Source organism: Ictidomys tridecemlineatus, chromosome 5, assembly GCF_052094955.1.
Source record: "Ictidomys tridecemlineatus isolate mIctTri1 chromosome 5, mIctTri1.hap1, whole genome shotgun sequence".
Classification (NCBI taxonomy): Eukaryota; Metazoa; Chordata; class Mammalia; order Rodentia; family Sciuridae; genus Ictidomys; species Ictidomys tridecemlineatus.
This window is the reverse complement of record NC_135481.1, coordinates 17,702,496-17,719,318: the sequence shown is the minus strand read 5'-3', so window position 1 is coordinate 17,719,318 and position 16,823 is coordinate 17,702,496. Positions and strand designations below refer to the sequence as shown.

General features: G+C 38.2%; 2 protein-coding genes across 9 annotated transcripts in view; one reads left to right on the top strand and one right to left on the bottom strand.

The window, feature by feature from the left end:
• Hacd3 (3-hydroxyacyl-CoA dehydratase 3) overlaps positions 1 to 8,113 on the top strand; it is a 33,521-nt gene extending 25,408 nt beyond the window's left edge. The window contains exons 8-11 of the mRNA XM_005316705.4: positions 2,480 to 2,592; positions 3,543 to 3,649; positions 4,238 to 4,369; positions 6,562 to 8,113. Coding sequence (XP_005316762.1) covers positions 2,480 to 2,592; positions 3,543 to 3,649; positions 4,238 to 4,369; positions 6,562 to 6,638 — 429 coding nt within the window. The 3' untranslated portion in view covers positions 6,639 to 8,113. The remainder of the gene's footprint in view (positions 1 to 2,479; positions 2,593 to 3,542; positions 3,650 to 4,237; positions 4,370 to 6,561) is intronic.
• A 387-nt stretch (positions 8,114 to 8,500) lies between these two features.
• Positions 8,501 to 16,823, bottom strand: part of Ints14 (integrator complex subunit 14) — a 35,218-nt gene continuing 26,895 nt past the window's right edge. For all 8 annotated transcript variants that reach the window (XM_005316707.5, XM_040276361.2, XM_040276364.2 and 5 more), the window contains 3 exons: positions 14,532 to 14,650; positions 11,133 to 11,198; positions 8,501 to 9,369 (listed from right to left, as the gene is read on the bottom strand). In XM_005316707.5, coding sequence (XP_005316764.1) covers positions 9,118 to 9,369; positions 11,133 to 11,198; positions 14,532 to 14,650 — 437 coding nt within the window. In that variant the 3' untranslated portion in view covers positions 8,501 to 9,117. The remainder of the gene's footprint in view (positions 9,370 to 11,132; positions 11,199 to 14,531; positions 14,651 to 16,823) is intronic.

Here is a 16,823-nt window from a genome sequence, read left to right as displayed (position 1 = left end):
TCACACATACTAGGCAAATGCTTTACCACTGAACTATTTCCCCAGCCCCAAAATTTAATTTTTTTTTAATTTTAATTTTTTTGGGGTACTGGGGATTGAACCCAGGGGTATGTTACCACTGGGCTACATTGGCAGCCCATTTTATTTTTATTTTGGGACAGGGTCTCACTGAGTTGCTTAGGGGCCTTGCTAATTGCTTAGGGCCTTGCTAATTTGCTGAAGTTGGCCTTGAATATATGATCCTCCTGCCTCAGCCTCTCGAGTTGCTGGGATTACTGGCGTGTGCCACCACACCTGCCAAAATTTCAAAATTTGATGATAGTTTTTATAGTATATAAGATGGAGCTGAGGAGAATTAGTGAACTATTTGAGATACAGGAAGGAATAGAGAACACAAATGCATATAGAAAGTATTCTTGAATGTAAGACTCAACATTATAATGATGTTAGTTCACATTTACTTATAGATTAAATGTAATTCAAATCACATTATAAAAAGTTTTGGAATGTGATAAGAAAATTCTAAAATTTTGTGAAAAAACAAAGAGGATAGTAGCATTATTCACAATAGGTAAAAGTAGAAATGACCCAAAATATAGTATATTATGCAGTAATAATGAAGAAAATTCTGACATATACTACAACATGGATGGATTGAGGAAATTATATTAAGTAAAATAAACCAGTACTATATGATTCTGCTCACGTGAGGCATTTAGAATAGTCAGAATCTTAAGAAACAGAAAGGTGATTGCCAGGGGTTGCTGGAAATGAAAAGTCATTGTTTAATGAGCCAGTGTTTCCATTTGCAAGATTAGAAAAGTTACTGAGATTAATGGTGGTGATGGTTGTAAAACATTGTGAATGTATTTGATACTGCTGACCTAATAACCTTAAAACTGGTTAAGATGGTAAATTATATATATATATATATATATCTTACCATTATTAAAAAAAAATGAAGGAGTAGCTGGGTGTAGTGATGCATGCCTGTAGCCCTAGCTACTTAAGAGGCCAGGAGTTTGGAGCCGCCTGGGCAACACAGTGATACCATCTCTATAAATAAAGGGGTTTGAGGGTCAAGCAAAAGGCCAGGAATATAATAATAGGTATTATTTTTGAAGTACTAGAGGTTGAATCCCAGGGCCTTGTGTTTGCTAGGCAAGCTCTCTACCACTGAGCTATATCCCTTACCTTTGTTTTTGTTTTTTTTTAGTTATTGATGTATCTTTATTTTGTTTATTTATATGTGGTGCTGAGACTCATACCTAGTGCCTCATATATGCTAGGCAAGCACTCTACCGCTGAGCCACAACCCCAGCCCCATCCCTTACCTTTTATTTTGTTTTAAAAATTTGAGACAGAATCTTGATAAATTGACCAGGCTGACCCTCAAACGTGTGATCCTCCTGCCTCTACCATGCCTAATAGGCCAGGAAAATTCTTTTAAGAAAGAACCCAAGTTGGGGAACTCACCATAAGAAGAAATCAAGATATTATGAGGATTTAGTAGTTGACACCATGTAGTGTGGTGCCTGTGGTGTGCCTTATAGTGGTGAAAACGAGTGGGCTGTGGCTACATGCATTAAAGTAGATGGATTTCTAGACCATAGCACTGAGTAAGAAGCAAGTTTCAGATAATATGTTTAGCATGATTTCAAATTGTTTAAAAACTGGATGAAATACTATGTTACATAGAAATACTTATAGTAACAAGCAGTAAAGTATGAAGAAAATAAGTGGAATGATTAATACTGGATAGTCATTACTTATGGGGTGATATGATGGTAACACTCTGTTCCTTGAGTTACGCTGGCACAAACGCTCATAGGCAGTTTGCTTCAAATTGTATTTGAATACATGTGCTTTTTCTAAAAATATTTTTTAGTTTTAGGTGGACACAATATCTTTATTTTACATTTATGTAGTGCTGAGGATCGGACTCAGTGCCTCTTGCATGCCAGGCAAACGCTCTACCACTGAGCCATGACCCCAGCCCCTAAGCATATGTGTTTTAAAGTATTATTTACGATATATTTACACACATACAAAAGTACCTATCCAGAAAGACTGGTTTGAGTACTTATTCCAAAATTGGAGGAGAATTAATTCATTAAGTCCGAAGTTCTATACATATTTCAACAAAATTAACACAGGTGCATTAAAATATGTTGGAAATAATAATTTAGAGCTTATATATTAGTTAATATTATAATTACTATATTACACTATAATTATGTTGAATAATGTGTAATTACATTATATGTTATATAATTGTATTATGTATTATATACTATACTTAAGTTTGTACAGGTGTTCCACTATAGGATGATGGGACAAAATGGGTTAAACTACTTGAGCTCAGTCTTCTCCATTTACTTCATATTCAGTGGAGTTAGGTTTCAGATAACACATTTATATGGCACATGTATATATATTTTTTAATATAAAAATGTTTCTCTTTGGGTCTTTTTAATAGCTTCTTGGAAGAAATTTCATTTTGTTTATCATCTTTGGCACCATGGAAGAGATGCAAAATAAAGCTGTGGTGTTCTTTGTGTTTTATATGTGGAGCGCAATTGAAATTTTCAGGTGAGTAGAAATGCCAGTATGTTTGAGTGCTTCTTTCTCCATCTCTGCAGCAGCTCTCTCCTGAGAAAGCTGTTCTTGGCCAGAGTCTTATTTGGTTGAGACTTATACATACAGAGGGATTTTAACTGGTGGTGTTTTGACAAAGTTAATAATTGAGAGAACAGGTGGCATCCACATAGGTTGTCTTCTGTTCATACCCTCTGATATGCTTAGTGCAAAGGCAAAACAGATTATAGATCCTTAACTTTTACAGTTTGGGAAGAAACAAATTTCTTTTTTTGTAATATCTCTTTTAAAATAGAATATGTCTGGGGGTGGGGTTGTGGCTCAGTGGTAGAGTACTCGTCTAGCACACATGAAGCACTGGATTCAAACCTCAGCACCACATAAATATGAAATAAAGATATTGGGGCTGGGGTTGTGGCTCAGCAGTAGATCACTCACCTAGCATGTGCGAGGCCCTAGGTTAGATCCTCAGCATCACATAAAAATAAAATAAAGATATTGTGTCTATTTACAACTAAAAAAAATAATAAAATATTAAAAAAAGATATTTTGTCCACCTACAACTAAAAAATAAATATATTTTTTTAAAAAATAGAATATGTCTGGTTCTAGATTAATGGCCTTTTGTATACTTTAATTTTGGTACCAGTTTACTTATCTGGAGATGAAGAGTCTGACATCTTTACCTACTAGGAACATAGATCAGAACTAGGAATAAAGCCAAAAAGATTCTAAGTATCTAGTGCATATGCTGAACAAAAAGAGTTCCTATCCTTTGAAGATTTAGAAAGTAGCTTGATGGGAATTTGTGGATAAATAGCTCAGGATCCTAATTCTGTTCTGAAGAAACTATATGTGGTTAATTGAGAACTGATTCTTATATTCTAGGGTTGCATTCATTGTCTGAAGTGACTTTTAACACTAGCATTCCTTATTTTCAATAGATACCCCTTCTATATGCTTTCCTGCATTGACATGGATTGGAAGGTGCTCACATGGCTTCGTTACACTGTGTGGATTCCCATATACCCTCTGGGATGTTTGGCAGAAGGTATTTTCAGGAACTCTTGGTCTCATAGCTTAGCTCCAAGGGGATTCCGTGGTTAAGAGATCAGTCCTTTCTTCCTACCTCTGCCAGCCTTAATCTGATAAATGAGATGTTGGACTTTACAGTGATTTTTGTTCTTGTGACTTCCTGCCATAGTCTCCCTGGTACCCAGACCATTCCAAGACTGTAGCTCATTTTATAAGGTTTGGAAGCTAGCTAACCATGTGCTGCATGCTTCACATTTATATATTTTAAATTTCCTTTAACAGGTTCTTATTAATGACTTCATTTTATTCTGATCAACCCCTAGTGAGTGTCAGGTAGGGGTTTTTCTCCATTTCATAGGCTGGGAAACAGAGGCCCAGGGCCATGACTGTTCTCATTCATCTTTCTATTAATGGCTTGGAGGCTTATTTCAGGAAAACTTGGGGTCCAGGAGGAGAGCAGCAAGTGCTTTCTGTACAGCTGGCGTGGGGAGCATTTCCAACAACTCAGAATGAAACGTGAGGGCTAACGCTAGAGGGGTCTGTCATGAGATGTCCCTGTACTGGATGTCATTTGCTTCTAACAAGCTCTTGTTTCTGTTTTCAGCGGTTTCAGTGATCCAGTCCATTCCAATATTCAATGAAACAGGAAGATTCAGTTTTACATTGCCATATCCTGTGAAAATCAAAGTTAGATTTTCCTTTTTTCTTCAGATTTATCTTATAATGTTATTTTTAGGTAAGTATTGGCTCTGTAATACAGACCTTTTCCTGTCACTTTTTAGAGGGTAGAGTGAAATGATTCAGAGTTTAAAAGTCCTTATTTGAATTCTGTTTTTGAGAGAATAACAATAGAGTTAAGAGATTTATTTTGCAAAAACAGACCCATTAAGGGACTTTGGGTGGGTATCCCAGTGATAGAGCAGGTGCTTTGCATGTGTAAGGCTCTGGATTTGATCCCTAGCACCACAGACAGAACAAACTAAGAAACAAAAACACACCCACCAGGAAATATTTCTTCCCAAGTCTCTTGAGTATTTGAATTCCTTTTTTTCTTTTTTAAGTTGTAGATGGACAAATACCTTTATTTCATTTGTTTATTTTTATGTAGTGCCAGGGATTGAACCCAGTGCCTCACACATGCTAGGCAAGCGCTCTACCACTGAGCCACAACTAAAAAAAAAAAAAATAGAGTAGGAGCTGGGTGGTGGTGTAACCCCTTGGTCCTAATTGTACAAGAGGCTGATGCAAGAGGATTGCTTTAACCCAGGAGCCTTGAACTTGTAGCAAGACCACATCTCATAATAAAAAAATTTAAAAGTAAATAAATATAATAAAATGCCATAGGAAACAGATCTTTATACTTTCCTAGTTTCAGTAGCACATTCCTCATCCAGCCTCCCCAGCTTCTCTAAGAAGCAGTAGTGCAGTTGGCAGGAGGGAAGGAAAAAGGCAGCGAAGGCTTCCTGCCACCAGAGGGCTGTTACAGAGCCTCTAGCTCACAGTAGGAACACCCTCACCTCCCCCGACCACACAAAACCTGCTTGCTTACTAGTTTACCTGTATATAAAATTACAAATTCCTGCCTTAATTCATAAAAACTAAGAACTAAAGGGGAAAGAAAGTACATCTGAATTATTACAAACATGAAAGCCTTCCTGGGGTTGTAACTAGCTCACTGGTAGAACGTGCTTAGCATGTGTATGTTATACTGATCTTCTTTCGATTTTTGTGGACCACTCTCACACCTTTTTCTTTAAAATAAAGCATTTTTAACCCTATTGTACGAATGAGGAAACTAAGGTGAGACTAAGCTATGGGATCTACTCGGTGATTAAGTGGGATTAAAATTTCTGACTTAATTCTTTCCCAATTCATGGAAATGTGCTTCCTAGAAAAGCATTTCCATAGTTTCATTGTATTGCATTGTATTTATTTTTTTTGAGATGGTTTTGCTGTTTTTTAAGCTGGTCTCAAACTTGTGGGCTCAAGTGATTCTCCTATCTCAGCCTCTTGAGCAGCTGGGACTACAGATGTGTGCCACCATGCCTAGCTTGTCTCATATTTCTTCAGACTATTGCTTAAAACTTGTTCTTGAGGTTGTCTTGAATTTTAAAACAGGTTATTTCTATACTTCTGGTTTGTGCATTTCATTGTATGCAAAAGGGAATAAAAAATAAATATTGGTTGGTTGCAGTGGCCCATGCTTATAATCTCAGTTTGGGAGATTGAGGCACAAGTATCATAAGTTGAAAGCCAGGCTCAGCAACTTAGTGAGACCCTGTCTCAAAATAAAAAGGGCTGGGCCAGTGGCATTCCTGGGTTCAATCCCCAGTATCAAAAAAGAAAAGAAATATTGAACTATACTTTAAGAACCGTTTATGGGTAGTGTGTTGTCTGCATCTAGCATTGAAATGCCTCAAAAATGAGATAGATGGTCGGATGAGTAGGAATGTACGTGATAAAGTAAAAAATTAAATGCAGATGTTGTTCACTCTACATAGATTTTGTTTGCTTGAAATTGTCTTAATAAAACGTGGGAAGAGATTAAGTTTTAAACCCCTGGGGAAGAGTTGTGCATTGTTACTGATGGTTCTAAGTTGTACTTCCTGAACAGCCTCAATAAACTTAGTGCTGTAGAATATGAAGAACAGACAGTTGTGTAGTGGTACATGCCTATAATCCCAGTCTCAGGAGACTGAGCCAGGGGGCTTGAGAGTCCAAGGCCAGCCTTAGCAACTTAGAGACACCATGTCTCAAAATTAAAAATAAAGACTGGGAAGTTAGCTCAGTGGTAAAGCACCCCTTAGATCAATTCCCAGTACCACCAAAAACAAAAGAAAGAAAAAGAATATAGAGTGTGCTCACCCCAAGAGTTTCTGGTTATAATAGATGGAAGATGAACATATTCATTTCTTTTTTCTTTTTTAGGATTATACATAAATTTTCGTCACCTTTATAAACAGCGCAGGCGGCGCTATGGACAAAAAAAGAAAAAGATCCACTAAAAAGAGAGATTTAGATGGTTTCTTGCCAGTTTGAGCCTAATCTATGATTCTTACAGTTTTACCTTCTTGTACTGATGTAAACATTTTTTTTTTAAAGTTAAAAAATTCTCAGTGAGGCTATCTTTCTTTCCCCAGTAACATTCCTGAATTTACTATATTATCTTCATGTAATACTTGCATGACATGGATTCCTGGTATCTGACAACAGGTTCATTCTTGTGTATTCAGTAATGACACAAAAGGCTCAGCCCCACCCCACTTCATATCGTCGGGTTCTTACATGCCAGAGATATTGTTTCAGTGCTCTATACCTATAAGGTACCCAAGGGGTTACTTGTGTAGTGGATGGCATTGACTTTTTGAAAGTCAATTAGTCTTGGTCATTGATAAAACATTTCTGAGTCAGATGGGGCTGGAGCACATTTTACACCTGACATTTTTGGCCTAGCATCATCTATTACTATAGTGCTTACCTGTGTGGGCATTGAAGGGGCAGAGTGATTTTGGAGAAACCGGGACCTTGGAACACCCATGATTATTTATTTATTTCTAGGTAAATCAGAAATGTTTTCAACACTAAAGAGGGACATTATAAGTGTTGTAAACTCAATGGCTTCAGGGATCAGAAGGGAACACAAATATGTGGGCCAGTTGTCGGTGATACACTTGCTGGCAATATAGTCTTTGGCAAACTGAAACATTAAAGTAGGCCAAACATGCCTACCCAACTTTTGAACTGCAAACATAAAAGTCAGCCTTTGTTCCCCTGTACTGCCTGAGTCCATTTAGTTGTTTCTCTGAGTGAGGGGTGAGGCTATACATTTTTGAACCTCACAAACACCTTTTTTCTGCTGTTGTTAAGATTGCCTTTTTTACCTGTCTGCAGTAGGACACTGAAAACAGAGGGTGGGAACTTTAGCTGGGGAATGACCAGCTGATCCTTTAATAAGGATTCCTGCAGGAAACCCACCAAAAGGGAAAGGGAAATTGAAAAAAGTTTAGAATGGTTGGCCATTGTAAAAAAAACATCGGTTTCCTCTAACACATTCCACATAAACCAAGTAAATAAGTGTTAGAAGTAACACTTGTGTAAAACAATTTAAGCACGGTAGCGCTTTGTGTTCTGCCACTCCCGTTGTTCTTCGGGGAAGGGAGACTGGATTAGTTAATGCTATTTCACTGAGCCCAAGGTGGAAACTTGAGTTGACCTAAAGCATCTGATTACCATAAGTGGGCTGATTTTTAAAAAACTCATTGCATTGAAGGGTATTTTGCATGTCTGTAACTTCTGTCAACACTTGTTTGTATTGACTTCTGATATTCCTTCAACTGTGTAAATGGGCAGATCAGCTTTGCAGTAGATTATGCTGCATTCTTGTGGCAAAATCCTGTATCCTTAGTGATAGGAACCCTTTTATTGCTGTTTGAGAAAGTGAAAGATTGTGTATTTCTATTAAAAACATTTACAATCAAAATCCTAGTGTTGTGTCTAATGGTTTTCAAACTGTTCAAGTCTTTTGTTCAGGCAAAATATCATACAGTAGTTCAGCATGCTAAACCAAAGATAGTGGCTTGGTTGAAGCCTGAGGGCATTCTTCCAGAACAGCTGGAAAAGTGTTGCTGATGTAAATGAAACCTCCAGAAATTGCAGGACTTGCCTAAGTTCATGAAACTAGCTGGTGGGTTAGGAGCCTGACCCTGAAATAATGGTCTGTCACGACCTTAGGCAACCAAGTGTGTCAGACAGACATAATGAAGTCAGTACAGATCACAAGGAATCGTCACGTTTATGAATTTGTGCCCCTTAGGAAGCTGAATTATATTCAAGTGATAAGACAGACGAAAAAGCAAAGGACCATTAGTTTCCTCAGTAAAACTATTTTATAGAAAATCAAATATTTTATTTTTATTAAAAAAGAAAAGCTTGAAGAGACGGGAATCATTTTACACATGTGATTGCTGTTTAAAAGTTAGTATCTCAAGATACACCAAAAGCACCTAAGGGTTACCACCATGTTTTACCAAGTTCTAAGGAAAGTTCTGGAACATAGTGGAGTTGGGTTTGGACTCAACAAGTCCCAGGCAGTCTGGGTTGCTCATCCCAAAGACAGAAGCTTGAAAATATCCTAATGGTTGAGACAAACCTGGAGATGATGCTTCTGGAAGCCAGAGAACTGCACCCTTGCCAGTCAAGTTTCCTGGGGAAGGCGGGGTAGCTCCATGCTCATAGTCTTTCAAGCTTCTCAAGAGATTTGCCCCTCAGGGAGCAACAGCCGTCTAGGTCCAGGAAGCACCAGCTAATCACCCTCAGATCCTTCTTAGACTATCGAAGTCATTTAAACCAGTAAGTGGTGTTCTGAGCCAGCCTCAGGAAGGTTTATGAGTGGTTGTTCCAGGTGAACATACTGGAAAAGCTTTGGCTCTAAATCATTTTCAGTTAAAATGGAAAAAAAAAAAAAAAAGGTTCCAAAAGCCAGTTTCACATTCTTTCAGTACTGCTCCCGGAGAAGTCTGTATGCAAAGGTGTGATGTTGTGATCATAAGCAGCATACTCTGAGGTGCCAGTGCTGGCCAGCTGGAGCTGCTGGGCAGCATGGGTCAGCTGGAATGCGGCATCAGGGTGGGCAGTGTCGGGCAGCAGCGTGCACTCCCTTTCCAGCATGTCAGCCACCCCTTTGAGCAGGTCCAGGAAACCAAAGGCCAGGGCAGCTTTTCGTAAACGGTTCAGCTCCTGAACAAGAATAAATACGAACGTTCCTGAAATGTGCTCTTGTCACATACCTTCTGAGTACCTGGCTTAGAACAAATTTTCCTCAACTCTTAGAGACCGTTTTTATGTGAGGACAAATTTTTATACAGAGAAGGCAGTAATGAGAGTGATGATGTAACTGGCAAACGGTTCCTCTATAGGTGACCAGCAGCTAGATAAGAAGACTGAGGTGACAAACAGGTTGTCATCCTCATCATAGTTAAGTAAGCAGTTATGTTAAACATGGAGGTGACCACTTTGCATACCTAATCTATCTACAAATAATTATAAGGAGGGTCACCTTTCCTCTGTTATGTGGGTATGAAAAAAGGCTTCAAATCTCGGAAAGCTCTTAACCATCTGGTTCCTCTGTCGTGGATTCAAGAGAAAGAGAACATGTTTAGAGCAATCAGCCAGAAAGACTGTCCCTCCTTAAAAAGAAAGAAAGAAAAAAAAAAAGGTGGGTAGTGGATGGAAGCAGAGAAATATGAAGTGTCCCATCAACCACTTAGTGTGATCTGGGCAAGCCATGTAGCCCCTTTGGGTCTCAGAGGTTTTGTTTTCAAAGTAAGGATAACCCCTTCCTTGTCCATTGCAGGCACAGAAGCCAGAGGCTTCTAGCTCTCTTGTAGGGTTATTTACATGAACCCAGAAAAGAAACAGGCTCTCTGACCACCTCTCTACTAACATCTATTAAAAGGTGAAAAGTTCAGAAAGTCACAATACAAGTGTACCATGTTTAACAGAAAGGTTCCAGTTCTGTAGAAAACTGCAGAGATTCAGGGACTGCAGCTGAGGGGGGGTTTATGGGCTTCAAGTGGGGAGGGAATGAGGTGGCTAGGAAGCTCTCTGGTTGAACTCTGATTAAAGCTGCAAATTTTACTTAATTTCATCAGCTTGCTACATATTAGGTTTGAAGACAACAGTGAATAAAGGTAATGACATAACACCAGACAAAATGGTACATTCTCCAGAAGAGATGCTAGCCTGAGGGTGGCTGTGTGTGCCATATTTTAAGATTAGCAAGGTAGGACACATCTGACGCTGCACTTAATCCAAGTGTTCAGTCGAACACAGGATGGACAGGAGAAATGGAGTAAGCTCCTGACTCTACCCCCTCCCTTGTAACTTTAGTCTCTCAACCACTGGTTCTAGACTAGCTAGGCTCGATGAGGAACGACCACTTTGCAATTCATAAGTGTGTGATTTTAAAAGTCATTTCTGGAAGCAGTTTCTCTAGTGCGGTAAGAATGTTCTGGGCAATTTCACATCCCAGGAAGTCACATACACTGCTTAGGTTGGACTAGATACCCACACAGGAGTGATCATGAGGATGCAGGTCCTTTTAGCTGCCTCCCTCAGCCATTCACAGCAGCACTAACCTGGAGAAACCCTCCTGAACAGAGCCTGTGTAGAGCTGGACCATCTAAACACTCCCAATTCTTTGATTATAAGGCAAGAGCAGACCTATCACTTCTGCTGACTAATGATGAGAAAACAGGCACAAGTCATTCATTTATAATCGTTGCCCATATCCATGCTGCTACCCAACAGTCTTTATTTTGGAGGTGGGATGGGGAAGGTGGTACTAGGAATCAAATTTAGTGCCCTTGCACATGTGAGGCAAGTGCTCTACCACTGAGCTCCATCCCTAGGCCCCTACCTCAGACTCTTGCTACGTGAACCATTTCTCTTGGGCACATCCCCAGGCATATCCTCTTCTAATGTAATTTTGGTCATCTCACCTTATAGAATGTCTGTGTTTTTTCAGGTAGTTTCCTTGCATTTCTTAAAATCTTCTGTACATCTGTCTATTAAAGGTAAAAAGAATTCCAATGTTAGAATTCTCTGGTAAAAATGGAAAGAATACAAAAATATGGCTCTAAATGTTTCAAGAAATGAACAGGATAACAGTTATAGTGTCAAAGATTCCTTCTGTTTAATGTCAGTGTTCTGGTTCAACATTAGTAAAGCACCTTTCTCCTTCAAAAGATTTGATGATCGTAAAAGAAATCAATCTGTCCCACAGAAAAATATCCAGTACAACCATATACCCACAACTAGCTGCTTTTTTATAGGATGCCAGGATCATTTAATGGTGGAAGAATCTTCAATAACTGGTATTGGAACAACTGGATAGCCACATGCAATAGAGTGACATTGGACTGTTAACTCATACCATATAAAAAAATCGACTCAAAATTGATCAGAGACCTAAATGTAAGAGCTAAAACGATAAAAAATTTTGGAAGGAGACATAGGTAAATTTTTAAAAATATTTATTTTTTAGTTATAATTGGACACAATACCTTTATTTCACTTATTTATTCTTATATGGTGCTGAGGATCCAACCCAGGGTCTCACATGTGCGAGGCAATCGCTCTACCTCTGAGCCACAACCCAGCCCCCATAGGCAAATTTTCATAGCCTTAGATTTGGCAATGATCTCTTAGTTATGACAACAAAAAGCACAATTAAGCAACAAAAGCAAAAAAGTGGAGAAATCTGATTTAATCAAAACAAATTTACTTTAGTGCATCAAAGGACACTATCAAGAGTATGAAAGACAATCTACAGAATGGGAGAAAATATTTGTAAACTATTTAGTTGCTAAGGGTTTATTATTCAGAATACATAAACTCAACAAAAAGATAAGCCAGATGGGGTGGTGCATGCCTATAAACCCAGCAACTCAGGAGGCTGAGGTGGGAGGATCACAAGTTTGAGGCTAGCCTCAAAAACTTAGTGATACCCTGTCTAAAAATTTAAAAAGGTGTTTGGGGATGTAGCTTATTGGTAAAGTGCCTCTGGGTTCAATCTTTAGTATCAAAATGGAAAGAAAAAACTTAATTAAAAAATGGAAAAACAACTTGAGCAGATAATTCTCTAAAAAAGATACATAAATAACCAATAAGCACATGAAAAGATACACAATATCTTACATTAGGAAAATAAAATTAAAACCACAATGATATGTAACACTTCATAGGATGGCTATCAAAAAGGAAAAGGAAAAAATGGAAAATAAAAAAATATCGATGAGCATGTGGAAAAACTGAAACACTTATAACATTGTTGTTAAGAATGTAAATGGTGTGATTACTATGAAAGTCTGGCAGCTTCTCAATACACTCAACCTAGAATTCCATATGACCTGATTCCTAAGCTTATACCTAAAGTACTGAAAACAGGTGTTCAAACAAAAACTTGTACTTGAAAATAAAAGGATTATTCCTAATAGCCTAAAGGTAGATACAACTCCCATACCCATCAACTGAATGGATGAAAAAATGTGGCATAGTTATGCAATGGAATATCCATTCAACCATAGAAAGAAAAAAAAATACTGACTGACACATGCTACAACATGTATGAATCCTGAAAACATTATTGCCAGTGAAAGAAGCCAAATACAAAAGGCCACAAATTGTATTGTTCCCTCCCTTCCTTTATTTATACAGTGCAGGGGAATCAAACCCACTCATGCTAGGCAAGTGCTCTACCCCTGAGCTACACCCTTAGCCTGTATTATTCCATTTCTAAGAAATATCTAGAATAGTCAAATCCATAGAGACAAAGAGCAGATTAGCGGCTGCCATGGTCTGGGAGTTAATGTAGAGTGACTTGCTATAGGGTTTCCTTTTGGAATGATTAAAAAGTTCAGGAACTACAAGTGGTGAGGGGTGCACAGCATTGTGAATACACTAAATGTTACGAAACTGTACACTTTAGGGTTGAAGTGGAATATTTTACATTGTGTATATTTTACTATAATAAAAAATAAACCAGGGCTGGGTCTGGGGCTCAGTAGTAGCGCACTTACCTGGCACATGTGAGGCACTGGGTTTGATTCTCAGTACCACATACAAATAAATAAAGGTCTATCAACAACTAAAAAGATATTTTAAAAAAAAATAAAATAAACCAGTTGGGGTTGTGGCTCAGTGGTAGAGCGCCTGCCCTGCATGTGTGAGGCACTGGGCTCGATCCTCAGCACCACATAATAAATAAATATATTGTGGCCGTCTACGACAAAAAATGATAATAATAATAATAAAAAAACAAACCAAGTACCAAAACAAAATTTAAATAATTTATAAAAATTCAGCTGGGGCTGTGGCTCAGTGGTAGAGTACTTGCTGGTCACCTGTGAGGTACTGGGTTCACTCCTTAGCACTACACATAAATAAAATAAAGGTATTGTGTCCATCTATTTACACACACACACACACACACACACACACACATATGTATATATGAAATTCAGCCATAACTGGTGGTAAAAATGGTTCCTCTGATCCTCTGACAAGGAAGTGCTAAGGTCAGGGATGGAAGAAGGAGGCAGACTTATTTTCCAATTAAGAGAAGAGGCCCCTGACTTCTTAGCCCAGGGAGAACATAGTTCAGCTGCCATGGAAAAGAGGCTCAAAGAGACTCTGCAGTCAAGGGGAGCTATGCTTGTTGTCGGGAGGCCTGATTGCCTCTTCTCTTGGCTTAGACTCAACTCATCAGAGGAAGAAATGTAAAGAGGTGCTCAAAGAAGAACCTGTTTATCTTAGCTTCCTATGGAAGTATTTTTGTGGAACTACAATGTAACGTCTTGGCTTGGGTTCTATTGTAGGAGTGAAAGTAATAGCCATAAAGATGCTAATTTTTTGTTTCAAAGCTATTGTTAAAGACAACACTGGTTATATTATTCAATGCCTCACTATGTGAAAAATTTTACATTAATATCCAATGCCAGGAAAATATGTCTCTTGGGAAGAACTGACACGCTTCTTTTTTTTTTTTAATCAGACAAAGAAAACCATAAAACCCACATTTCTTTTTTGACGCTGGTTAGAAGGAAGCTCAAAGCTAAACTGCTCAAATACAATTAACATTTTGCCTTGGAGTTCCAGGCACAATTGGTTCTGATCTTCCTCTAGGTTTCTTATTGCTCTAAATTTGTAAAAAATGATTTTGCTATATCCATGTTTTACTGTAGGCCATCTCAAATTCTTTTTGGAAATAATGACAACATTAGAAGTAAATGAATTATGAAGTATCAAAGGAAATGAAAATCAAATCAAATGTCTGCCTGCCTGCTGCCCAAACACCTCCTCCTGTCCCCAGTGAAAAGCAAAGTAAATGGTAACTGTACCTGCAGGCCGCTGGGTTTGATCCAAACAGTCACGTTCTGGGCATAACTGCGTTTGTTTTTGGGCTGCAGGGGGAATGGACTCTTATTGTCATCCTCACCATAAGGGTTTTCTTTAGCATCTTAAAGAAAAAGACATTCTTGAAATGACATCTGGCAAAACACAATCAATTACATTTCCAATTAGGCTAGCAGCTCTTTGAAAAACTCAATCTGCTATATCCTATTCCATTAACTTCAGTCAGGATGGAGAACCTGTTCTTAGAAGGAAGCCACTGATGTAGGAGACCAAACAACCAATGGAGGCCTATGAAAGTGAAAAACAAGCTTAATGTCTTTAAAAAAACATGCTTACCTGCTTCATAAATTAAGGCGGCCTATGTATGCACACTACAGCGCTCTACATTCTAGCCCAGCACTCTCCTGTGATATTGGAAAGGAACTGTGCCTGTGCCGTCTAAAATTGTAGCCACTAGCTACTGAGCATTCTATAACATACGGAACTGAATTTTATTCTTTTTTTGTTTTTTTTTCATGGTACTTGGGTTGAACCCAAGAGCATTCTACTACTGAGCTACATCCCCAGCGCACCCCCCCCTTTTTTTTTAAATCTTGAGACAGGGTCTTGCTAAATTACCCAGGCTAGTCTCAAATTTATGATCTTCCTGCCTCAGCCTCCCAAGTAGCTGGGATTACAGGCAAGCGCCAAAGTGCCTGGTTAAAGCTTATTTAATTTTAATTAAATTTAAAGAGCCTCATGTGGCTAGTTGCTACTGGATTAGACAGTCTAGGTCTACACATAAAAAATAATTAAAAAGGGAAATTATACACAGACAAATTAAGGAAAAGAACAAGGGAAGAAACACTTTTACTAGTGAAGAGCACTCAAAGATTTAAAGCCATGGTAGTTTTACAGCTATGCAGATGAGCAGAGTTTTTGTTTTTTGCACCTGCTTCTCAATTCAAGGACATTCTATCACAAATCTGCAAAGTACACTTAAACGTAACTGTTCCTTATTATTACTACAGTCTGGGACAGAGTAGGAATCACTCTTAGCAATTCAGGAGCTTAAGTCCTTTGCCCAAATATTCATTTTGAAACAGGAATAAGATCCATTTCTCTGAGCCAGATATTCTCTAACCCTGATTTGGTCACTAATCAAAACACCTTAATACTGGCCTCAAATTGCTTGTTAACCCTTCCTACTTCTCCAAAAATTATTGTCCAAACACTCCAACATATTTCCATTAATACTTATCAATATATAAACCATTTTTGGTCAAGCTGAGATCCTATGGGTACTGTCCTACAAGGCATATTTATCTCCAATTTCCCTGCCATTATTTCTGTTATTCCTCTTGTCCGGAATATGCTCCCATTCACATTCATTTATTTATTCACTCATTCATTCATTATCTATAGTAAGATCCTAGTATACAGCAAACAGTGTTCTAGGAATTGTACCTAGAGAATATAGTTTTCTGGTGCAAGGAACACACAGAATAAAGAATCTTTATTAAATTCCAGCCATATACCAGATATTTTACATATACAGCTTATATTCATGCAGCAGTCCTAGAAGGTAGACATTATTAGTTCCTTTAAAGATGAGGAAAGTAAGCTGAACTAACACAGGTTTGATAGTGACTCAGCGGCCTTGGTTCCAAGGTTGACACTTTTCCCACACTCAACACTGCTGTTCCTTACTTGTCCACTTACCCATCTATATCCCAGGTCCAGATCTTAGCCTACTCCCTCCATGAAGCTGTCCCAGGTTTTTCTGGCAGAAAGTGGTTTTTTTAGATCCTATTATTCTATAGCATTCAGTAATTAGTATCAAATATCCCAGGATCTAGTCGTAGCCTATCCTGAATTTTGTTTGAAGCCTATATATGGTAACTGCATTAGCAGACAGGAAATACTACATTTGTGAAAAATGAATAAGAGACTCTTAGAAATAAGATAGAAATAAAAAAACAAATGCATGGTGAAGATGAAGACACCTCACAGAAGGCAGAGAAAAATGGGTGGAAAAGACAGAAAATTATACACCCCGACCCCTGCCACAAATAATATGCTCCTGAAAGGGAGAACAGGGAATATAAAGATAGGAAAATCAAATAGATAATTTGTGTGCTCTTTACTGAAGAACAGAAGTGCCAGACATAAAAGGTTCATTGTGCTCACACAGCAAAATGAATGCAGACACCAACAACTATGAAAATCATTCTAAAAATTCAAAATATCAGAGATACAAAGAAGATCTTCAAGGAGTACAGACAAGATACAGCTCA